This window comes from Bos javanicus, chromosome 2, assembly GCF_032452875.1.
Source record: "Bos javanicus breed banteng chromosome 2, ARS-OSU_banteng_1.0, whole genome shotgun sequence".
NCBI classification, from domain to species: domain Eukaryota; kingdom Metazoa; phylum Chordata; class Mammalia; order Artiodactyla; family Bovidae; genus Bos; species Bos javanicus.
In genome coordinates this window covers 126741125-126765573 of record NC_083869.1, presented here as the reverse complement: position 1 = coordinate 126765573, position 24449 = coordinate 126741125, and the positions used below count along the sequence as shown (strand labels likewise).

At 56.4% G+C, this 24449-nt stretch overlaps 1 protein-coding gene across 4 annotated transcripts; it reads right to left on the bottom strand.

The window, feature by feature from the left end:
- Positions 1-448: 448 nt before the first annotated feature.
- Positions 449-22533, bottom strand: UBXN11 (UBX domain protein 11). 4 transcript variants are annotated; one of them, XM_061392534.1, is made up of 16 exons: positions 22429-22482; positions 21832-21956; positions 17796-17901; positions 17008-17036; positions 16334-16432; positions 14850-14950; positions 14344-14398; positions 13761-13837; positions 11396-11504; positions 3861-4075; positions 3522-3599; positions 2441-2558; positions 2213-2316; positions 920-993; positions 703-843; positions 449-622 (listed from the first exon to the last, which is right to left on the bottom strand). In XM_061392534.1, exons 3-16 carry the CDS (start codon positions 17864-17866, stop codon positions 466-468), a joined length of 1428 nt encoding a protein of 475 aa, XP_061248518.1. In that variant the 5' UTR covers positions 17867-17901; positions 21832-21956; positions 22429-22482; the 3' UTR covers positions 449-465. The 4 variants fall into 4 exon arrangements, with proteins under 4 accessions (XP_061248518.1, XP_061248509.1, XP_061248523.1 ...); XM_061392525.1 differs by lacking the exon at positions 21832-21956 and having other exon boundaries at positions 22429-22533; XM_061392539.1 differs by lacking the exon at positions 21832-21956 and having other exon boundaries at positions 920-963; positions 22429-22533.
- Positions 22534-24449: the final 1916 nt, after the last annotated feature.

Here is a 24449-nt window from a genome sequence, read left to right as displayed (position 1 = left end):
TGCGCTTGTGCCCTGGTGTGCACTGCATGTTTGCATGCCAGTCAGTAACAGGGCGGTACCCTGTGCCCTCCTGCCTGTGTCCCGACAGCTCAGCTCGGTGTGGGGGTGTCATGGAAGTGGGTGCCCAGGTGCAGTTCTGCCAGGGTGGGGGCAGTGGCTCTGATGCAGTGTTGAAGTGTCTACGTGCTTGTCCTGTGCGTGTCTGGGCGCAGGGATCCGCTGGCTGCACGCTGGCCCAGGAGCCGCTGGGCTGGGGCGGGGCCCGGGCCCTCCTTCCCCTGGAGCAGCTAAGCCCTCAGGGCCGAAAGAGGAACCTACAGGACAAAGACCCAGGGCCAGGGCCGCCCGCTGGGGCTCGGGTTACAGCGGATCGGGTGGGCGCCGCCCCCTCCGCAGAGCTAGCGCAGCGGGGCTGCCCCGCCAAGACAGCCTCGCGGAGCAGCCGGTATCAGGCGGGCGGGCGGTTTATTTGGGGCCGGGGGCGGGCGGCGAGGCCCGACGAACCCGAAGCAGCAGCGTGGCGTTGGGCACCAGGCCCGCGGCCTGCAGTGTGAGCGCGTCGTCGTTGTAGACTGTGGGCGGGAACGTACTGAAGATCTCGAAGGTGCTGGGCTCCACGGCCCTGGGGACAGGGAAGCACAGATCAGGCTGGGTCGTGGCGCTTGAGCCCCACTGCGGTCGCCAGCCGTGCCCCGCGCCCACCTGGCCTGTGCGAGCAGGGCGCGAACATCGCCGACCCTGTCTTCCGGCCGCATCATCAGCAGGAAAGCCTGCTCGCCGTTCTCAGACTTGATGCGCAGCATGGAGAGCAGGGGCGCCGGCGACTCCGGAGACTCCCGGCTCCTGCGGACCCAGAGGCCGTCAGTGCTCCCCCGAGGAACTCAAGCCCAGCGTCCTCACCTCTCCACTCGGCCCTCACCTCGCACGCTCAGCAGCCAAGGCAGGCGTCTCCACCACGATCTCCTGGATCCGGACAGGCAATGGGCAGCAGTTCTGGAAAGCATTGATGGAGTGGACAGAGCCCTGGACCCTGCCAGAGTCAGGGCCTCCCCCAACCCCTACAGGGGACATCTCCCTGCCCAGGGATGGATGAGACCAGTGAGCCAAAAGGGGCCCAGTGTGTAAACTGGGGCCCAAGGAGAGGAAACAGAAGGGAAGCTTTGAGAGGTGGCTCCATCATTCCCTTATTCTAGTGGGGAAGACGTAATCCGACAGCGACCAGGCTGGATGCCTAACCCAGCATTTCCCTAGGGAAATGACACCTGAGCTGACTGAAGGATGAAGAGTTCTTAGAAATGGAAGGAGGGCGGGGGAAGGATATCCCAGATAGCATAGATGAGAGAAGGCTTCTGAGAAGAGGTGATATATTCGAGAGTCTGGAAAATCCCATGGACGGAGCCTGGTAGGCTACAGTCCATGGGGTCCCAAAGAGTCGGACACGACTGAGCGACTTCACTCTCTTTCTTAGTTCATGGGGATCAGGCTGGACTGGGAAGAAAGAAAAGGTAAAAGATGGGAAGAGGACCAGGAAGGAATGACAGGCTTTACCTAGGAACCACTGGAGGGTTTCAACAGGGATCCAATTTGCATTTTTAAAAGGGCACAGAGGCTGCTGGGGAAGGATGGCTGGCAGGGTAGGAGTGGAGGTGAGGTCAGTGAGGGGCCACTGCAGTTGTCTGGGAGACACGGGAGCCTGGGCTAGGTTGGCAAGGACAGAAATGGAGAGAAGAGATGGATTTGGGAGCAGTTCTGGGGATCGACAGATCTGGCAGGACTTGGCCACGTGTGGTGAAGGCAGAGTCAGGGGTGGAAACGGGTTTGGTACCTTTCACGGGGAGAAGAGGACAGGGAGTGAGAAGAGGGAATGGCAAGTTCTGTGAAGCCCAGGAAGGTGTATTTCAGACTGAACCTCGAGGGGGTGACCTGGACTTGGGCTCACCGCCAACCTAGAGTCCCCTGACCTGCCCGTTCTTACAGCTCCTGCTCCCATATTGTGCCAGATGCTTTCTGGTCCCTACTCAGAGCCCTCAGCAGCTCCATCATTTCCAGGAGACGGTGGAACAGCTAGCTGTGAGGGGCCTGTCTCTCCATGCAGGCCATCCTGAGGGGCCCCCAAGCCTGAGCCTCCAGATTAACCACTGCTCTGGCCAGCTGGGTGAGGGTTGATGGCAACCACACACAGTAAGGCCCGGAGAGCCAGGGCTGGGCTCACCTGCAGGGTATCCCGGATCGGGCCCCGGATGTCAATCACCTCGCCTTGTCGGATCACAAATTTGGGGAGCCTGTTCAGAAACTTCTCGGCGGTCATCCTGGAGCCTGCAGGGAAGGCATCGGGGAACCTTGGTCAGGCGGGGACTGGAGTGATGGTGGAGGAGGCCCACCTGGAGCTTGTTGGGCACAGCATTCCCACCACCTGGCTCAGCCACAGGGCTGAGCTCACCTGAATGCTCTATGCTGTCCAAGGGTTTTCGAATCCTCTGCAGGCCTACCACGCGGCCCTCACCTGGGAATGGGTCCAGCCCATGCTCTGGGTAGACCTGACTGCGCAGGTCACTCACCTGGCAAGAAGGAAGGGAAACAGTGGCAGGCACAGCTCTTCAGCCCTGGGCTTCATCCCCACCCCTCCGTGCCCAGAGACCCCAGGAATAGGCCCGCGGGGTGGCCTGACACAATCCCCATTTTACAGATGAGGAAGCGGAGGCCCTGGGAGAGAGCAGGAGACCTGCCATTTGTGCAGCTCTCACCCACCTGATCCCTGCTCTCCCTGCAAGCTCCCCTCATCATGCCAGCTGGAGTCACAGTACTGACATCCCCCTCCCAGAGCAGGGGAGGGATGAGGGTGTTTAGGAGAGGCCAAAGCCTGGCTTGGCACGCACTGCCTCGAACACCCCCGGTCGTGACTCACGGTAGTTTCCAAGCCTGGCTGGCACGCGCTCCCTCACATGCTCACATTGTGGAACTAACACACCACCCTCGGGGGCACCGCCTCAGGTTGGTCCAGTCACCCTCATCTCACCGCCCACCACCCCCACAGCAGGGGGCTGGCTGCACCTCAAGTTCTTTAGTTCCAACATCTGCCTCCTCCCAAGGCACTGCCTTCCACCCCAACCAGGAGACGCCAGGAGCCCCTAGGGGGAGCCAGGTCGCTTTTGCATGGACTCTTCACTGTCCCCAGTTGGTCCGGGTGTCCTGGACGTGGTGGAGGAGGGTCCCAGGCAGCTGAAGGCTGTGCTTCGAGGCAGCCAGCAGGGGGCACTGCCTGCTGCTCAGCCACCAGCCTTCCCTGCTTCAGGCTGCTGCTGCTGCTGCTGCTAGAGCCCCAGGGGCCACCACAGCCTCCCAGCTCCCTTCCCAGGCTGGTTTCAGGCTCCCTCTCCTTCTGGAGAGGTCATCAGATGGTGGGGGGGGGGTCCCCTGAAGTGGAGCAGCGCCTCTACGTGAGGCCTGAGAAAGCAATCCCATCCCCCCTGCAAAATCCCCACACTGGGAGTGAGTGAGTGGTTCTGGGATCAGCCCATCACCTTAAAGGGGACGCCATCAGGGTACAGCCGCTGGAGCTCTGAGGGGAAGAAGCCATCCAGTATGTCTCGGAGGCAGCGCTGTGGGGAGAGAGGTCGGATGAGGCCTGGGCTGGACCCTGTTTCCTGTCTAGATGGCAGGCTACGGGGCCGGGCTCCCTCTGTGGATCCTACTCTGGAAGTAGAGCCCCAGGGCTCGGGCAGGTAGGAGTGCTGCTGAAGGCTGCACATGAGCCTGGGGTGCTGGGGGAGAGCTGGGCCCATTTAATGGTGAGCAAGGGGTTGGCCACCGGAGCAGCTTGAGGGTGCTTGGGCCTGTCTCCCCATCCCTGTCACTCCTACCTGTGTGGAGGGATCGTGGAAGGGCCGGAAGGGCCCATTGAACATCACCATGCCATTCCGGTAGAGCCTCAGCGGGATGGGTTCAAGGGTCCGGTGCGGCACTCTGTCGGGCACTGGCATCACCTGGGTGTCGCTGTCCTCCACCAGCTCGCTGAGATCTTTCAGGCTGGCCAGGAGCCTGTCAAAGTCCACCTCGGGAGGAACCAACGAGTCCCCTGGCAAAGCGGATAGACACCCATAAGCCTCTCTTAGGGGCTGCTGTGTGTTCTGGGGCCCTGGCTTCCATGGCCCCTTCCCACGCTGGGCAGGGGACTTAGCATCTCTTTAAGTGACCCCCCTGGAGAGGGAGAAGGACAGCTGACCTAGATAATAATACTGGCTGTCTTTTAGTGAGCATCTGCTTTGTGCGAGGGGTTTACCATCTATTATCCTATTCTCTCTTCATGCCAACCCTATGCTGTAGGGACCATGAACATCCCCATTTTCCATATTAGGAAACGAAAGGCTAGAGGTTAAAGGCTGGCCTAGGGACACACGAGTAAGTGGTGGGAGCAGGACTCATCCCGGGTCAGACGTGCCAGGCACGGGGTTAGCAGCTGAAAGGCTCAGTGCTGAGTTCCCAACGGTCTGAGCTCAAATTCCAGCTCTTCCCCTCCTTCCTGCATCACCCTGGTCAAGTCATTTTACCGCTCTGCACCAGAGCATTCTCTTCTGGAAGGGGATGATGACAGTACCAGGAGGGTGTGAGGATCCAAGAGGACCATGTAAGGCTTCCAACGAGCATGTGTCTGTCAGCTACTGTTAACAAGTCCACCGCGCAGGAATGGGCTACGAGCCAGGGCTTATTTATCTCCATTTTACACATGAGGAAACAGGCCCACAGAGACGGAAAGTGACTTGCCCCAGGCCACTTGGTGAGTTAGAAGAAGTGGTTGACCTAAAATCTGTTTTTCCCACCCATCTGCACCATCAGGAGAGGGAGGCGAGGGTCAGGACAGCCACTGGACAGAATGGACATGGGACAGACCTTGGATTGGACATATGTTTCTTGAGTCACAGAGCCCTTTGACAAGCTGGCAGCTTTGGCCTCTGCTTCTCCATATAGCTGTTTCTAAGCTTCGTGGGGTGGTGGGGACAGTCAGGACAGGTGCCAGCGCAGAAAGGGGGACAGGGCAGCTGGGATGCTGGTGGGGGGCAGGCCAGGAGCCTGTTCTCAGTCTTTGAAGGGATCTAGCCCCCAAGTCAGAGAAGGCAATGGCACTCCACTCCAGTACTCTTGCCTGGAAAATCCCATGGACAGAGGAGCCTGGTAGGCTGCAGTCCATGGGGTCTCTAAGAGTCGGACACGACTGAGCAACTTCACTTTCACTTTTCACTTTCATGCATTGGAGAAGGAAATGGCAACCCACTCCAGTATTCTTGCCTGGAGAATCCTAGGGACGGGGGAGCCTGGTGGGCTGCTGTCTTTGGGGTCACACAGAGTCGGACACGACTGAAGCGACTTAGCAGCAGCAGCAGCAGCCCCCAAGTAAGTCATCTACTAGGGTGGCAAGGCTACAAAATACTGATGACTGGGGACTTCCCTGGCAGTCCAGTGATTAAGACTCTGTGCTTCCAATACAGGGGGCGCAAGTTCGATTCCTGCTAGGGAAACTGAGATCCCACATGCCTGCCACACGGTGCAGCCAAAAGCAAAAAAATGAAAACAAACACCGGTGGGGCTTTCTGGTCCTCCTTGGAAGTTGTTTTTCACCACGACAGCCAAGGTGCGGCAGGATGTGGGTCAGGATTCTGGGGACCCAGTTCCTTCCCCCACAGAGGTGCAGTTACTGTACCGGGGGAAGTACAGATGTGGGCGGCCCTATTTCCTGTTGCCTTTGTGGCTGCTGAAACGGTAGGCCCCAGCTGGCCTTCCCCTCTGCCTGTCTGCACCTTCTACTGCTGTAGGGGCTGCACCTGCCCCACCCTCTCCTAGGGTCCCCTGGGGTCCCTGAGACTCCCACGAAAAACTCACAGAACATCCTGGGTATCCCTGGTATGAGTCAGAACAACATCAAGACACTATTTTCCTTTAATAACTAACTACTTTCAGAACATCTCCGTAAACCTAAAAATAACAACAGAGCAGCTCATCACTTTCCACGCCTGCCCCTGTCCCTAGCTTCCTACAGATGGGAAAGCGAGGCCCAGGAAGTCACGTGACTTGGCCAGAGGAGGCCATGCAGAGCAGAGCCAAGAGGAGCCGCCTCCTGGGGCCTGGGCTCTTTCAGGGAGCTGTTGGGCCGGCAGGAAAGGCGCAGGCAGAAGGCCAGGGGAGGATGCCCAGAAGCAACAAAAGGGAAAGGGACAGTTTGCCAAGGAAATCTCTCCCAGCCAGGGTGGAGAAGTGAAAGCAGGGTGGGCTGGCAGGTATCAGATGCCACAGATCCGAAGTGAGACAAGGCACCCCCAGAGAAGGAAACGCAGCTCTGGACAAACCAGGGCCGAAAGAATAAGGCGGGAAGAGCCAGGCATCACCCTCTCGCAGCAGGGAGTGCTCAACAGAAGCCGGGGGCCCCCAGACCCCCAACAACCTGGCAGCCACGTCACATGGGATGAGGCAGGTCAGACAGAGGTCAAGTGGGGCACTTGCTCTCTGAGCTGCAGTTTCTCCAGGGAGTTGGGGGGAGATACTAGAACTCTCCATCCTTCCCACAAGATCCGGGGGTGAGCTGACTACATGCCGAGCACCGAGAGGCAGGCCTTCCTGCTTCCACTCTACAGATGAGGAGACTGGGCCCGAGGAGGCAACACGCCCCGGGTCACGCCGTGTGCAGGACCCAGGTGACCCTCGGCCTTTGTCCTCTGTGGCCACGCAGGCTGCCTCTCAGTGCTGGTTCTTCAGATTCTGCTTACGGGGCGGGGGGCGGGTTCCTTCCCAAGGAGGGGCACAGTGCAGGGAGACCCTCATCCAACTTGTGAGGGCCCATGATTTTACTTCCAGAGGGGAGTGCTGAGGCTCGGAGATCGAGTCCACGCTCCCTGACCCTCGGGGCCCAGAGCCTCTGGGCCCCAGCTCTGCAGCCGCCGTCGGAAGGCTCTCCGGGCTCACGCTCTGGGGCCGTACGAGCAGGGCTACCACTTCCTAGCTGTGGGACCCTGGGCACGTGGGCCAGCGTCTCTGGGCCTCAGCTTCCTCTTCCACACAACGAGGACGATAACAGGCCGCACTTCACAGGGCTGCAGGGAGGCTCACGGGAAGTGCCTGGCAGACAGCCGCTGCTGTCACTCGCGCCCCTCCCTCTTGCTCACCTCAGGGTTCGGGGCGCCCTCTCACCACCTCTGAGGAGGCCCTTGTCAGGAGCCCCTCCCCTCACCCCGAGCCTGGGTCCCTGTTCCTCCTGGGCTTCTGGAACCCTCGGGCCCACTCTCGGTCCTTGTCACAGGTTGTTGTCATTTTGTCTGTCTTCCTGGCTACACCAGCAAGAGCATCCAGCCCTGAGCCTGGCCCAGAGAGCGTTGCTGAAGCAGCCCTGGACCCACTCCTCCACCCACCACCCCGCCATCCAGCAAGCGTGCCTGGAGCGGCCATGCCCTGCCCGCCCTGAGCGGCATGGTGGTGCCCACGCCCAGGGTTCTGCCCTCCTCAGGCTCAGACTTGAGCAAAGGAGACGGAGACAAACGGTGCCCGTGGCATGTGGTTAAGTGCCACCAATGGGGCCGCAGGGCCCATAGGAGGGTTAGACCCTGTGACTACGTGCAGGTTGAGTGGGGGACCCACCCTGGGCTGGCCCCTCGTGGGGGGCCCACCCTCGTGGGAGGCCCAGCTGGCTGCCGTGAAATGCCAGCAGTGGCTGAGGCACCCTGGCAGGCCCGTCCCCAAGCACCCAGGCGAAGGCGGTTGAACAGGAAGCAAACCCACTGCTTCCACACACCTGCAAGCCAGGCCCTGCTCTGGGGACTTTGCCTACAGTTGCTCCGCTCTTCAGAGGAACCAGCAGGGAGAAAACAGGCCCCCAGAGCCTGGTTACCTCTGGCACCACAACCAGCCTGACTCAGCAGGGTCCGACTGCTCAGGCCACTCCTCTGAGCATCACGCTGCCCATCCCCCCTCATCCTGTGCAGTGGGCTCCGACCACCCAGGCCAGGGCATCCAGGCCCTGCATGGGCATCTGCCCCTGGCCTTTGGGTCGAGCGAGCCCGTGCTGGCGCTCCGGAGCAGAGCAGGCCAGAGCAGTAAATGGACACAGTCCCTGGTCACTGACTGCGCATCGACCCGCAAGAATGCGCCACACACACTAGGGGCACGCGGGGCTCTCCATGGCCTGGGGAGGGGTGGTCAATCGTGCCATCTCCTCACTTCACAGGGCAGGATGTGGACTCAGAGGGGAAAGCGGTCTCCCCGCACAGGGTCTGATCTGACCCACGACCTCCTCTTCAGCCAGGGCTTTTAAGGCTTTCACTCTAACGCAGGGCCCTTAACCATGTGCCCAGGCAGCTGCAGGGCGGCACCATGCCTGGCGCCAAGCAGGTGCTCCATGCACATTTGCTCGAGCAGGTGGGCTTTGAGCTGAGCTTCAAAGGAGTGGAGAAAAGGGGGCAGGGCACTTGCAGGGGAAGTGGTCACAGCACAGGCCTGAGCTGGTGGGAGGCGGCCAGCCTGCCTGAGGTCTAGGCCAACCCAGTTCCAGGGGCTCGAGGGCCACCTGGGGATGAGTGAAGCCGGTTGCAGCCCCACAGAGGAGGCAGGGTGGCTTCTGGAGCGGAGATGCAGGAGCCTAGGCTTGGGGAAAAGGGTTGGGGAGGTGGGGATGGTAGGAGGAAAGCAGGAACTGGACAAGGGGTTGGAGGACTGAAGTGCTCAGAGGGGTGGGGAGAAGGGAGTGAGGACTCAGAGTTGGCCGGAGCTCTCAGCCCTGAGGCGCAGCACCTGACTCGAAGGTGGTTAGGACCAGAGCTGAACGGTGCCTTTCATGTCTCTGCACACCCCGCAGCGCCTGGCACGGCCTCCACGCAGCTTACTGGTGGGAAGGGGAGAATGACCTGGCCCGGGGCCAAGCCCTTGCAAGGCTTCCTCTCAAGCCCCTGGGCCCTTCGTTGGCCTAATCAACTGTCCTTCCTAAGGCAAGAGTCCCAGGCTCTAGAAAGTTTGGATCAGCCTGTTTGCCTAATACAGATGCCCCAGCTCACCTGTCAGCTGGCCTGCTGCCCCAGGGTCTGCGGGGGGTGGAAGCCAACAGCTGTTGTTGAGTCACTAAGTCGTATCTGACTCTTTTGTGACCCCCATGGACGGAAGCCCTCCAGGCTCCTCGGTCCATGGCATTTCCCCAAGCAAGAAGATGGGAGTAGGTTGCCATTTCCTTCTCCAGGGGATCAGACAGCCTAAGAAACAGGCCAGAGCAACAGGGCCAGCCAGAGACCAGCTTCAGGGACCCGAGGACCCTTGGGGCAGGGGCAAGCTAGCCCCTGGGGACAAGCCTGTGGGGAGAAGGCAAAAAGCTGGGGCAGTCCCTAGAGAAAAAGCTGCTAGAAATGAGAAACATGTTGTTCCTCTGGCAGGAGAGCTAAACTGAGGCCCCTCCCTGCTGAAGAATCGAAAGGCAGAAGAAAGACGGAGAGCTCGCGGTCGGGTGGCTTTCACAAGTGACTTCAGAGCAGCTGTACTCTGAGCAAAAACAAACAACGCAGGGGAGGTGGGGCTGCTCTCTCTTTGAGGTAAGAGGCTGGAATCCACAGAGCCAGGTCCAGAAACTGGCTATCTGGTCTGACCTCTTCCCTAAAGGAGCAGGGAGGCCCCACTGCCCAGGAGGATGTCTGGCCTCCCACAAGTCAGCAGGGCCACACGAGGCCTGAGCCGGCACACCACACGGGGTGGGGTGGGGTGGGGGGTGTGTGTATGCGCGCAAAGTGCTGGCAGGCCTTTGGTCCTAGACCCCAGGGAGGGACATTCTTACAGCTTCTGGCAGTTGCCTGCCAGGTCTCGCCTTTCATCGGGGCAGAGGTCCTTGGAGACACTGAGCACTCTGCACAGGGTTCAGCTCCTGGCACGGCCTGAGCGCCATACAGTCCCCCAGCTTTGCCATGTCCCAAAAGGACTGGGCATCTTCCCCACAGCCCTGCTCCCCAGGGTCCCCCCAGGTTCCTCCCACCCTCTCCCTGATGTACAGTCATCGTCAAGACCAGGGATTCTCTTCCTAAATCTCTCTGCTCTGCCCCTCCTCACCAGCCCCACCCATATGCTGGGCATCATATTATCTCCTACCCTGGATGACTGTAACCACCTCCCAATGGGCTCTCGGCCTTAAGTCTTGCCCTTTCCCTCAACAGTCTTCAGACTTAAGTGCCTCTGTTTTCTTATCTGTAAAATGGAATCATTCCTGGCCCATGTCAAGGCTACTTATAAAAATGCCTTAAGTTAGTAATGTGGTACAAATGGGAAATGATACTTTTGCAAAAAGGGTGAGGGGGTTGTGCCCCGAGACTTAGGGGGATCTGCTCAAAGTGCAGAAGGTGGGACTCTCAGGTTTTCAGCCTGGGTTTTTACCCAGCAGGAAACTTATGAAATTAGGACAGGGTAGGTGCCTTCCAGATGGTCCCGAGGGCCAACCCCACGCTCCCACGAGACTGCCACTGCCTTCTGATGGCGGAAAACAATGAGAGCTCCCATTTGTGGACTGACAACCTGCAAGGTCAGTGCCAGATGCTGTGTCCAACTCACGGCTCCTAATTAACTCCACAGGGAAGAATGAAAGTGAAAGTCGCTCAGTCATGTCTGACTCTTTGCGACCCCATGGACTGTAGCCCGCCAGGCTCCTCTGTCCATGGGATTTCCCAGGCAAGAATGCTGGAGTGGGTAGCAGTTCCCTACCCCAGCCCCATCTACTGATGAGGAACTGGAGGCTCAGAGAATGGAACTTGAGTATCCAAATCACACCGGGGCTAGGTGGGAGGGCGGAGATGAGAACCCACCTCACATTCTGGTCACACCCAGGATAAGTGTGACCAACTCCACAACCTGGAGAACTACCTTCCAGGCAATGATGGAAGAATGGACCCAGCTTTCAGAACCCAGCCAGTTCAATGGCCCCAAATCTCTGGAGTGCATCCCTCTGGATATTAGCGGTAGAGTTAAAAAGTGGTGGCATTCCACAGAAGTGGGTGGATTCCAATGGTTTGCTACAGATGAACCTGGAGAGGCAGTCTAAAGAGGTGGCTGAGCCCTTGGACTGAGAGGCGGCTTCCAAAGGATGGGGAATCGCTTCTAAGGGCCACAGCTTTTGAATGGGTGACATTTTGTAAACTATAGTGCCTGAGACAAGGGAGGTCTTGTTAACATTTTGCATCTCTGGGTCCCTGGAGCCTTTAGCAACTTGAGCAAGCAGAGTCCGGGGTTAGGTGGTCAGTGTTGGAGGCTGGGGCCTCTCTCTCCTGCCCCCGTGACAGCAGCAAGGCAGAGGAGCGGGGGCGCGAATGAGCTGGTGTCCCAACAGCTGCGGGCCATCCAGAGCTGTTGGAGTTTCCTTTGCAGGAGGGGCCAGGGTGGACCCCAACTCTACCTGGCTTCCAGAACTTCTTGGCCGTCATCCAGTCCTTCTCGCCATCCTCCGAGTCCTCCTGGTCCATGGGCTCACCCACCCACTGCAGCCCGTAGTCACCGAGGAACCGCTGGGAGGAGAGAAGCCGGAGGCATCAGGGGGCGCTGTCAGCTCAGCCCCTTCCCAGGGAACTGGTGGCATCATGCAGCCCCCCACTTCAGGTCTTGGCCAATGGGGCCGTGGGGTTATGGGGCCAGGCCTCTGGGCCACTTCCTCGCTGTGGCCTTGGGAGGCCCCTTCTCCTAGAGCCTGAGGCTTCTCCTTGTAAAATGGGAGTTGTCAGACGAAGCTTGTGAAGATGACTGACGTGTATGTCCTTAGCACAGACCCCGGCACAAGTAGGAACTCGCTGAAGGCAGCCATGATGGCTGCGGGAGGCCGTGTGGGTCTGGCCCGAGTGGGAGGAGGGGCAGGAACGCCTCGCTCTGCGGGCTCAGAGGTATGCCCACCCACGTGTGGCCTCTCCAGGGCTGGCCTCACAATCCTTTGCCACAGGAGGGCTTCTGAGTCGTCCATACTTCCTGGTGCTGCTTCCTCATCCCCACGCCCTTCCTCCACCCACTCCTGCTGGGCCTCCAGCTCCACAGCTCACTGCAACTCCTTGCAGGCGGCCACCTGCCCAGTGCCTAACCCAGCAGGCACACTTCTGTGCTCATCTCTTGCAACATGTTCCTTTTCAGTTTCAGATTTCTAGCCACTTAAAAGACCTCCCACAGGCATCTCGGACTCAAAATGAACTGGCCTAAACAGTCAAGATTCCCAAACGTCGTTCCCTCAGCCTCCTGGTCTCGGTCAGTGGCGCTGGCTTCCTCCATCACCTGATCCTCTCCCTGCCCACCCCCAGGACCCCCCAGGCCTGTGGCACCCGTGCCACAGCAGACTTGAGTCCTGCACCCGCTCTGCTTCCTCTCCCCTGGGCCAAGCCACAGCCCTCTTCCTCCCGGACTGCCAAACTGCTCGTCTGCCTGCCTTCCCCGGCCCACTCCTCCACCTCAAACCTGCCTACGGTTTCCACACTCCGGGATCCTGTTCCCCACTGCGCCTGGCTCCGGGATGTGGTCCCTGTGGCCTCTCCCCCTTCTCCCTTTCGCTCCCCACAGCTCCCAGCCACAAGCCCAAGACATGGCAGGAGGAAGTGGAAGCTTTCCTCTCTTTGGCTTGGATCCTCTTTTCCCTGACACCTCACCTCATCCTCTGTATCTCTTGCCCAACGTCACCCCTCAGAGTGGCCCAAATCCTGGCTAGTCTCTGTTGCGTCACCCCTTGAACTATTTCAGCGTATTCTGTACTTGTGGCTCTTCCTACATACTTGTATATGTGTCTGTCCCCTCTAGACTATCAGCCCCACGAGGGCGGGGCACATAGGAAAGACTTTGGATGAGTTTCCTAAATTAAGGGAGCAACAGATGCATGAACAGTGTGAAGGTGGGAGCCCCAGTGTCCTCTGCCCTGGGTGGGCAGCCCTCGGCCCTGTGGTGGCGGCTCAGCGAAGCTGCATGGCTGTGGGCAGTATCCCAGCGGACTTCTCAGGGAGCAGCTGTGCGCCCACAGCCTCAGGTAGGAAGAGGCCTGGGCGCCAAGGGCCCTCAGCTGCAGCAGCGGCTTGGGAGTTTGCATCTGTGCTCTTAGGTTGGGGCTTTGGAGAGCAACTCTGTGGAGCAGAGACCTCAGGAAGAGCTTCTGACAGGGCTGGTGAGGGAGTTGGGGCGTGGGGGGCAGCACTGAGGAAGCATGTGTGCCCAGGACCCTCCTTGGAACCTAGGGTCCCTCCGGTTCAAGCCTTGCTATATGAAAGGGGGCAAGATAGGTGACCCTGGGTGAGTGCAATGCTACCTCCAGAGGCAGGGAGCCGCTCTGAGCGACACGGCACGCACACACGGCCAGGCCCCACCCAACAGGGGAAAAGCGTCCTTCCCTCCCTCCCTCGTGGAGTCTGTGGTCCCCCAGAGAAGAAGAGGTGTGGTTCTAAGAAAGCCCAGGAGGGAGAACCTGCCCAGGTCAGAGTTCAAGGGGGGCCCCTAGGGAAGGGCCCCCGGCCTCAACCTGACACTTTGAGAGGATGAGTGAAAACTCACCAGGGGTAGGTGGGAAAACCCATTTCAGGTGGAAGGGACGGCACTGGACCAAGGTCCTGAGGTGGGAAAGGACTTGACAGAGCCACAGAACCCGAGGCAGGTCCCCGCCGTGGCCGGAGGAGAGTGGGTAAGACGAAACTGAGGAAGCGGGGAGGGGCCCTGTGTGGGGCGTGCGCTGAGGAGACCCCAGAGAAGCGGGCTCTGACCCTGGCTCTGGGGGCAGACAGCTGTGGGCACGCCACCTCCCTCACCTCCATCTCCCCAACCTGCCGCTGCAGCTTCGCACACACCGTCTCCAGCTCCTCCTGCCGCTGCAGGCTCACCTTGCCTGGGGAGGTAGGGGGGAGACGGGAGGGGTTCCACGGCCCCTGCACCTAGGCTGCCAGGCTGCTCGCTTCTGGCTTTGACCAGAGCTTTGGCCCGAGGCTTACCTGGAGAAGCTGCCCCTCTGAAAACTCAAGGGATTCCCCTGAGAGTCACCTCTTGGCCCCTTCCCCTGACCTTGAAGAGGGGACACCCGGGCTCTCAGGAGGTCACCAACCTCCATCCCCCCACCCCCCTCCCTCAGAGCAAGGCTCCTGCGGGCGGCATTTCCTCCAGGCTTTTCTGTACTCAGGGCTGGGCTAGGGCTGTGCCCCAGGGGACTCGGTCCCACACAGAAGGGCACCGTCCTGGGTGTCACTGCTCCTCTCTGGGCTCCGTTGTCCAGACCACTCCCCCCCATACACACACACGGGACTCAGCCAGATGCTCTGGAGCCCTGATGCCCAGGGGTCACTAGCCCCAGGGGAGGTGCAGGGGTGAGCTGGCCAGCCCGCAGAGAGGGCCTCTTACCCTGGTGCTTCTCGAGAGTCTCCACCATCTCCTCCAGGGCCTGTATCTTCCGAGTCTGCAGCAGGGAGGTGGGAGGGGAGCGGGCCTGGTGGCTTCCAGAGCCCACAGCCCTTCTGGATGGGAAGAGCCTGCTTGAAGCCCCTGTCCCACCCTGGGTGCAGCCACCACTCCTGTACCTCAGATGAGCCCTTTTGTGGCTCCACCAAGGTGGGGGAAGGGTGTGGGGCACCCCCAAGTGCCCAGCACTAAGCAGCCACTGCTGCCACCCAACCTGAGGGTGAAGGCCTAGCTCGGAGGTGAAGACCTTGAGGCTCTGTGCTCAGGTCACAGGGACCCACATCAGTCCCAGGCCAGACGTGGCCCCCGAGGTGGGAGGTCTGGTCAGGGAGATGGTTCGAGAACCCATCATCTCTGGCCTACTGCAAGAGTAGCCTCACTGGCCTCCCCAGCCCGGGCCCTTCCACCCCTCCGACCAGACCCTGGCCCTCTGCCCACTGGGGGCCCACCTTGGACAGTATCTCATCAGTCTGGGCCTTCACCTGCCGTTCCAGATCCCGCAGTTTCCGTGTCAGGGTGGCCACCAGCTCCGAGTCATTGTACACGGGGACTGCCAACCAGACAAGGTCCTCGAACCCAGCCTAGAGCTGAGGCTGATGGGGTGGGGGTCCAGGGGAGGGGGGAGAGATCCCCAAACGTGGAAAGAGGCGTGCTAACAGCAGCTGCAACCTATACTATAGCCTGCCAGGCTCCTCTGTCCATGGGATTCTCCAGGCAAGAATACAGGAGTGGGTTACCATGCCCTTCTCCAGGGGATCTTCCCAACCCAGGGATGAAACCAGGGTCTCCTGCATTGCAGACAGATTCTTTACCTTTGGAGCCACCAGGGAAGCCCCTAGACAATGGGGACTGTTCTAAACACTTCATGTGTCAGCTTTTCTGAGGAAATGAACTGCTTTGGGAATCTGAGGCACAGAGATTCAGTAATGCACTCAAGACATACAAAGAAGTGGTACAACATCCAGGTCACATTACAAACAGTGTCGAAAAGTTCACCCTCAGCTGAATCACATGTCTAATCTCACCCCTAATTCACAGGCAGTACAGTGGACAGAGGAGCAAGTTGACAGCACGGGGACAAGTCACAATGGGGCCCATCCTGCAGGGCAGGTGGCCTGGACTCTTCAAAAAGCATCATTGTTTAAAAGAGGCAGGGACTCTGCTCTGCAGAAGTACAACAGTAAGACGCATGACACGACTCTCACGTAGAACCCAAATCAGTGAAAAAAGCTGTGGGAGGAATTTTGGAACACGGGGATGTCAGTTACTGAGTTGTTCACATTCCGAGGTGTGATCACAGCATTGTGGTTACGTATTTCCTTCTTCCTAGAAGACGCACAGGTAAGTGCTTAGAGCTGAACTGCCACGGTATCTGTGACTGATTTCCAAATGGTTCATCAAAAAAAATACACTTGTGTTCCTCCAGACGTGTATATGGAGAGAAAGCAAGCACAGCAAAATGTCACTTATTACCGAATACAGAGGGAGGATGTGTGAGCATCTGCTGAACTATTTCAACTTTTTTGTTGGCTGACAATGTTTTAAATTAGGGACTTCCCTGGTGGCCCCGTGGTTAAGAATCTGCCTTGCAATGCAGGGGACATGGGTTTGATCCCTGGTCAGGGAACTAAGATCCCACGTGCCATAGTACAACTAAGCCCACAGGCCGCAACTACGGAGCCCTAGGTGCCAGCCACAGCCTGCCCTGGGGCTTGAACAGACCTGAGCTAAGGGCAGGGCCCATGTGCGGCTTCATGCCAAGCCAAGCTCTGAACAGGTCTGGGGTGCAGGCACGTGCCCACAGTCAGCCAGGAGCAGAAGCAGCTGCCTCTGACCCAGCAGGCAGGAGGCGAGGCCATACCTCTCACGGCCTCTCTCACTGGGGTCTTTCCTGATGCCAGGGACTCAGACCCCTTTGGGCGTCTGCACTCACCTTGCCTACTCACAGGGGCACCTATGCCACCATAGCAGGAAGGGACAGAGATCCTTTCTTCTGAGCCATGAGCGCCATTCAGCATGTCCACCTCATCTTCTGCAGACAGGGATGCCCGGGTCACCGCTCTGCGGCTGAGGCCCTGGGCCCTGGCCGAGATGAAACAGCCTGTACTCTGTCCCTCTCCCTCTTCCCACTCCCCGCGTATGAGGAGAGAAAACTTGGGGTGCTGGAGAGCAAGGATCCAACCAGAACAGGCCTCTTGTTCTCCCAGCCCAGCTCCTGGGGGGCCCTGAGGGGCCAAAGCCTGCATCAGAGTTGGGGCTAGAGTGCTGTTGGGATGCAAAGGTCTGAGCCTGCAGGAGGCAAGGCAGCCATATGCGGACTGGGCTTCAAGGAGAAAAGGCTGTAATGGGCTGGAGGCGGCTGTCATGGGCGGGGGAGGCGGGTGGGGGTCTGGCGCCCTCAGAGCCCACCCCACAGTGAGCAGAGGGATTCCAACGTTAGTCAGGACATCCCTGTTCAGGGTGTGGAGTCTCCTAACCCGAGGGCCGCGGGCAGCACTGTCGCAGGCCAGCCACCCCGACTGACAAGGCAGTTCACCGTGCTCTTTCTCTCCATCCGCCCAAACGCAAGGAGGCGAGGAGGGCCCGTGGGCCAGAGCCCACACTTACCATTTCCGTAGATTTTTATCCCCCGCCTCCTGGGAACGGGCAGGAAGGAGAAGGAAGACAGACAAGTTAAGACCCCCTGGACTGCCATGGCGAGGTGGGGGGGGGCTTTGGCACCAGGTCCCCCCTCGCCAAGCCTAAAAAAGATGCCTCGTGAGGACACCCACCCCCAATCCCATCCTGGCCAGGGGGTGAGCCAAGGCACAGGCGTCAGGGTATCTGACTCCTCCCAACGGAGACAGATGGGCAACAGCTGAAGGGCAGAGCCTTAGGGAGAGGACCACAAGAGCGCCCCAGCCCAGGAGCCCAGCCCCAGCTCTGCTCTGAAATGGCTGCAGGACCCCAGGCCTGTCACTTAACCTCTCTGGACCCCCTTGGCCATGACACGGATGACTCAAAGTGGGGTTCAGAAGAACAAGGAGAGGGGTAAAAAAAAAAATGCTTTGCAAAGATGAAAGCGACAGAATGATGACTAGGCTTCCCTTCACTGAGAGCCCAGCATGTAACGTGGCCAGGCCCAGAACGGCTGGGCCATCAGTGTCTGCAGAACTAATTCATGAACAACGAATAAATGGAAGAGCTACCCCACAGCCCACACCTCACTGGAGGGTGTGCTTAGACACATGGACAGCCTCCCAGAAGACGGGACGAGAAAGAAGAGGTGGCCAGGGAAAGATACATCACTTCTTACTGCTTCCCCAAGACGCTAGGAGTCAATCTCTGAGTTCATGGGAGGGGCCAGGAGGAGGCAGGGGCATGGACACAAAGATTCCAGGAGGCTGGCTCCTTACCCAGGATTCACAGGCTCCGACTGTAGAGGCACTCTCCGGGTCTTGCCAAGGGAGGCCAAAGGTGAGCTCATATTTCTACTTCTAGACTCTAGCCATCGGGAACCCCCTGAGAAGAAAGAAGTCAGCCCTTGGGGACAGTCACTGAGGACCAGGGAGCAGCCTGAAACCTGCCCTTCCCTGCCTACTTTTCCGAGGAAAGGGCACTGTCCAGGGGACGGTGCCCCTCATGTCTTCCCACAGCCCCTGCAGAAGTTTCTGGAGGCAACCTGGCCTCAGGATCCCATGCTTGATGCCCACCTGCTCCGCTGGATATCTAGCTCTCTGCTCTGCTCCTGGAGGCCTCTGGCCTAGCAGTACCCGAGAAATGGGCAATGGGGTGTGATGGGGGCAGAGGCTGGCCACTCAACCAGGACTTCCGCAGACCTCCATCCCGGGCACAAGACCACCCAGGTGGCCAGGGGCTTTTGTCCATCTATCAAGGACCTGGTCCTCACAAAGTTGCTCATCACAAAGCCCGGGTGTCCCTCCCCTCCTACTGGAACCAGGTGCCACCTCCAACATCTCAGAGCCAGAGAGGGGCAACCCCAAGGCAGGGTTCTACCAAGACACTGCACGTGGCAGGAAGTCAAGAGCCAGGCTCTGGACAGGTTCCAGCACCAGTATAGCCTGCGCCTCACTTTCCTGTAGCATAAAGTGGGGATGGTAACAGTATCAGCCAGGCAGGGGTAACACACTTAAATCACCTAGCCCAGGGCCACACGCAAAGGAATTACTTAAAAATGTAACTTGTGACTGCTGATGTTATTAGCACACAGAAGGCCCTCATAAATGTTTGTTTCCCTTCCTTTCCTCTTCCCTCAGGAAAGATGAATGAACATCAGGGATGCAATTAAAGGTCACTATTCAGTGAATTAAGTGTATCATGTGGCCAATATCTAGACATCTTGGTCAGACGACCTCCACTAGATCCTGAGTCAAGTCTTTAGCTCCACTTTGGAAATGCGTGGCCCTGGCCTTCCCCCCGCATTTTCCCGTGAAGCAGGGACGGGGACCTGCATCACCAGGAGGCAGCTTCCTTGGTCCTGATTCTGGAGTTTGGGACTCATGCCCCGCCCTCACTCAAAGGTGCCCTCCAAGGACCAGGCCCAGAGTCTCCTCACCCCATCACCCAGCATCCAGCCTCCCCAATCTGCCCCCAGCCTACCTGCTGCTAAGTCACTTCAGTCGTGTCCGACTCTGTGCGATCCATAGACGGCAGCCCACCAGGCTCCCCGTCCCTGGGACTCTCCAGGCAAGAACACTGGAGTGGGTTGCCATTTCCTTCTCCAATGCAAGAAAGTGAAAAGTGAAAGTGAAGTCGCTCAGTCGTGTCCGACTCTTAGTGACCCCATGGACTGCAGCGCACCAGGCTCCTCTGTCCATGGGATTTTCCAGGCAAGAGTACTGGAGTGGGGTGCCATTGGTTCCTGCCATCTCGCTCAGGCATCCTCACGGTTTGTGTGGCCAAGTGTGATAGCCCCTGTGGCTCCCTGCACCAGTCTCCACACACCGCCAGAGGGATCTTCTTACACACAAAGCTGACAGGTCGCTTCCCTGCTAAATACTCCCAATGGCTCCTTCTCACCCACAGGAAAAAAAAAATCAAAATTCCAGACTTCCTTGCTGGGAGCTGACTGTGGCACAAATCATGAACTCCTTATTGCAAAATTCAGACTTAAGTTGAAGAAACTAAGGAAAACCACTAGACCATTCAGGTATGACCTAAATCAAATCCCTTATGATTATTCAGTGGAAGTGACAAACAGATTCAAGGGACTAGATCTGATAGACAGAGTGCCTGAAGAACTATGGATGGAGGTTTGTGACACTGTACAGGAGGCAGTGATCAAGACCATCCCCAAGAAAAAGAAATGATAAAAGGCAAAATGGTTGTCTGAGCAGGTCTTACAAATAGCTGAGAAAAGAAGAGAAGTGAAAGGCAAAGGAGAAAAGGAAAGATATACCCATGTGAATGCAGAGTTCCAAAGAACAGCAAGGAGAGATAAGAAAGCCTTCTTCAGTGATCAATGCAAAGAAATAGAGGAAAACAATAGAATGGGAAAGAAAGACTAGAGATTTCTTCAAGAAAATTAGAGATACCAAGGGAACATTTCATGCAAAGATGGGCACAATAAAGGACAGAAATGGTATGGACCTAACAGAAGCAGAAGATATTAAGAAGAGATGGCAAGAATACACAGAAGAACTATACAAAAAATATCTACATGACCCAAATAACCACAATGATGTGATCCCTCACCTAGAGCCAGACATCTAGGAATGCGAAGTCAACTGGGCCTTAGGACGAATCACTATGAACAAAGCTAGCGGAGGTGATGGAATTCCAGTTGAGCTATTTCAAATCTTAAAACATGATGCTGTGAAAGTGCTGCACTCAATATGCCAGCAAATTTGGAAAACTCAGCAGTGGCCACAGGACTGGAAAAGGTCAGTTTTCATTCCAATCCCAAAGAAAGGCAATGCCAAAGAATGCTCAAACTACCGCCACAACTGCACTCATCTCACACACTAGTAAAGTAATGCTCAAAATTCTCCAAGCCAGGCTTCAACAGTACGTGAACCCTGAACTTCCAGTTGTTCAAGCTGGTTTTAGAAAAGGCAGAGGAACCAGAGATCAAGTTGCCAACATCTGTTGGATCACCGAAAAAGCAAGAGAGTTCCAGAAAAACATCTACTTCTGTTTTATTGGCTATGCCAAAGCCTTTGACTGTGTGGATCACAACAAACTGTGGGAAATTCTTCAAGAGATGGAAGTACCAGACCACCTTACCTACCTCCTGAGAAATCTGTATGCAGGTCAAGAAGCAACAGTTAGAACTGGACATGGAACAACAGACTGGTTCCAAATTGGGAAAGGAGTAGTCAAGGCTGTATATTGTCACCCTGTTTATTTAACTTATAGGCAGAGTACATCATGTGAAATGCCAGGCTGGATGAAGCACAAGCTGGAATCAAGATTGCCAGGAGAAATACCAATAACCTCAGATATGCAGATGACACCACCCTTATGGCAGAAAGCAAAGAACTAAAGAGCCTCTTAATGAAAGTGAAAGATGAGAGTGAAAAAGTTGGCTTAAAACTCAACATTCAGAAAACCAAGATCATGGCCTCTGGTCACATCACTTCATGGCAAATAGATGGGGAAACAATGGAAACAGTGAGAGACTTTATTTTTGGGGGCTCCAAAATCACTGCAGATGGTGACTGCAGCCATGAAATTAAAAGACTCTTGCTCCTTGGAAGAAAAGCTATGACCAACCTAGACAGCATATTCAAAAGCAGAGACGTTACTTTGCCAACAAAGGTCCGTCTAGTCAAGGCTATGGTTTTTCCAGTGGTCATGTATGGATGTGAGAGTTGGACTGTGAAGAAAGCTGACCGCCAAAGAATTGATGCTTTTGAAGTGTGGTGTTGGAGAACTCTTGAGAGTCCCTTGGACTGCAAGGAGATACAACCAGTCCATTCTGAAGGAGATCAGCCCTGGGATTTCTTTGGAAGGAATGATGCTAAAGCTGAAATTCCAGTACTTTGGCCACCTCGTGCGAAGAGCTGACTCACTGGAAAAGATTCTGATGCTGGGAGGGATTGGGGGCAGGAGGAAAAAGGGACGACAGAGGATGAGATGGCTGGATGGCATCACCAACTAGATGTTTGTGAGTTTGAGTGAACTCCGGGAGTTGGTGATAGACAGGGAGGCCTGGCGTGCTGCGATTCATGGGGTCGCAAAGAGTCGGACACGACTGAGCAACTGAACTGAACTGATCCAAACAAAAAATTTCCCTCCTTTTTCCCCTCTAATCCCATCAGTTCCGGAATCCTGCAGGGTAAACCCTGCACCTTTCTCACACACAGCTCCTCCTCCCGTGGCGCCGTTGGCCATCCTAGAGGGACTCTCACTGCCCTTCTTTGGGGCTGTCACAATGGCCCCAAACCGACTTCCCTGCTTCCAATCTCACTCCAAGCCAATCCAACACACCTTCTCCAGATCAATTTTCCCGTGTGATCATAGGAGACCCCTGAGGACAACGGCTATTCCTTTCCTTCCGCCTGGGGACTTCTTGAGCGAAGAAGGGCTGTGTCTCCTCCCTCAGATTGGGAACCCTGGGGACAAAGCCACGTCTATTCCCTTCACTTTGGGTTTTTTCTGGGGTGGGGGGGGGGGGAATGATGGGGCGGGGAGACTGTGTCTTCCTCCTCAAGCCGGAGGCGGCTAAAGGTTAGACTGCCTGCCTCTTCAGACTCAAGCTTTGAGAGTCAAATTGGTCTTCCAACAGGTTCCAGTGCTCTCCAGCGCGGACACGGGCCAGCAGGCTGCACACCTTCATTCCCTAAATCTCAGCTGGAAGCGCTCACCACGCGACTTCTACGAGACCCTCCCTGGAAGTCGTCAACCCTCTGCCTCCGCCCATAGCCGTGGTAGGCGGCGGCCTGAATCTGCTCCCAGGCGCGGGGAGTCTACTGGAGGGGCCGGGATGTGGGGCTCGCATGTCCTCGAGGCTCTCGCGGTGAGGGCCCCAGCCTATGTGAGAAGGACTCCACGAGCAGAAAGGTCTGGGGCCTTTCTGTAACTCACCACGCAGGCCGCAGAACCACCCGCGGCGCCGCCATCTTGTTGTCACACGGTTTCCCAGGCGACCAGGACCCGTGTGCTTCTCATTGGCTAATGCGTGAGGAGTCCCTGAGCAACCAGGAGGCAGCGGAGGCGGGTACAGCTGTCTCTACTCGAATTCTATTGGCCCACGAAGTCTAAACTCATCGCGGGGAATACTGCGAATCCCAGAACCCACCGCTCTGAGCGGACTCGGGGTTTAGGGAAACTTGAGAGTCCTTTCCTACTACCCCAGGGCACAGAAAGCGGAGAATTGGGATTAGATTCACGAAGCTGCTGGAAGCCTCTGGACCTGAATGTGCAGTCCTGACCATGCCACTGTTTTATTAAATTGATTTTGGGAGAAATTACATTTATCCTGCTGAGCTTGTTTTTCCATCTGATCAGTACAGTACTAAAGGGAAGTTATTTTGAGCATGAATTGAAATGATACAAGTACTTAATAAATGCTTCTTAAATCTGCATTTCTCTGCTAATTTCTTGGCGCCCCGAAGAGACGCTCAGATTCTATTTCCTTTATGTAAAAATTCGAGTAAGACTCCTGCTGTTGGGTGAGATACTTAGAGTGACTTTGGGTGAGACCCTTCCCCCTCCCGAGCCTCACATGAAAAACAACCTGTTGGATTAGAGCAACTAGAGATAGTTTTGTTAAGAGCATGGTCTTTGGCACCAGGAGTCCCGGGCTATGTGTGTGTCCTTGAGCAAGTTACCTTAATTTCTTTTGTAAAGTGGGGATAATATCAAACCAGTCAATCCTAGAGGAAATCAACTCAATATTTATTGCAAAAGCTCACGCTGAAGTTCCAATAGTTTGGCCACCTGATGCGAAGAGCAGACTTGTGGGAAAAGACCCTGATGCTGGGAAAGATTGAGGGCAAGAGGAGAAGAGGACAACAGAGGATGAGATGGTTAGATGGCATCACTGACTCAATGGACATGAGTTTGAGCAAACTCCAGGAGACAGTGAAGGACAGTAAAGCCTGGTGTGCTGCAGTCCATGGGGTCCCAAAGAATCAGATATGACTTAGTGACTCAACAACCACCACAAACCCACCCCACAGAGTTGCCGTGAGAATTAAACGAGACAATACATACTGAATACCTATCACAATATCCATACAGAGTAAGTTTTCAAAACATTTCCTGCTTTTAACTTTTGTTATCATTATCTCACTTATCATTATCTCATAGTCATCCAGCTGTGATGATCTGGGTGTCTTATGATTTCCAGCACCCACTTCCTTATAACTTGGCTCAACTACCAAAGCCCTTTATCTGCATGTCTCCAACTGCACTTATTAATATTTTCCATTTGACTCTCTAACCTACTGCTTTTAGGGGAGGGCAGGCTCCTTGAGGCATTCTTTACACACCAATTGGAAACTGAAAGGACCTACTAATTAATGAGCATCTTCCAAGTGCCAGATGCCAAAATTATGAGCTTTAGAGATGAGAAAACTGAAGCTCAGAGAAGTAAAGCAACTTGCTCAAGACTGTGCAGGTAGAAAGCAGAAAAGTGGATTCAAACCCAGAATTGTCTGCCTTCAGAGTCTGTGCTGTTTCTTGAAGCTCCCACTTTAGTAAAACAGGCAGGCAAAGATAAGTCAGGGTGCAGATGGTACTGGTTCATGGCTAAGGGAAGAATTCAAGTGGAAAGTGTGACTGGAAGTTGGAGGTAGGAGACCTCTCTTGCCATGAAACTGCGCTCGGGAAGTTCTCTGAGGCTTAAGGTGTATGAAATGAGAAAGTCTGGGGCCTAGTGTTTTGGGGGATTGGTAGTCAGAGAATTAGCAACCTTATACTGTCACCTTGCTCATGTTCCTTCTGCTCTCAAAGGTAAGCAAGGACCGTCACTATGGGAGGCAGGGGCGCTGGCCTCATGGGCCTTGTTGTGCTCTGCCTCTCACTTCCGCAAGACTAGGGAGTGAGCTGGCGTTTATCCAAGCATCGGGGTTTACAACATACCTCCCTCCTTCCCAGGGCTG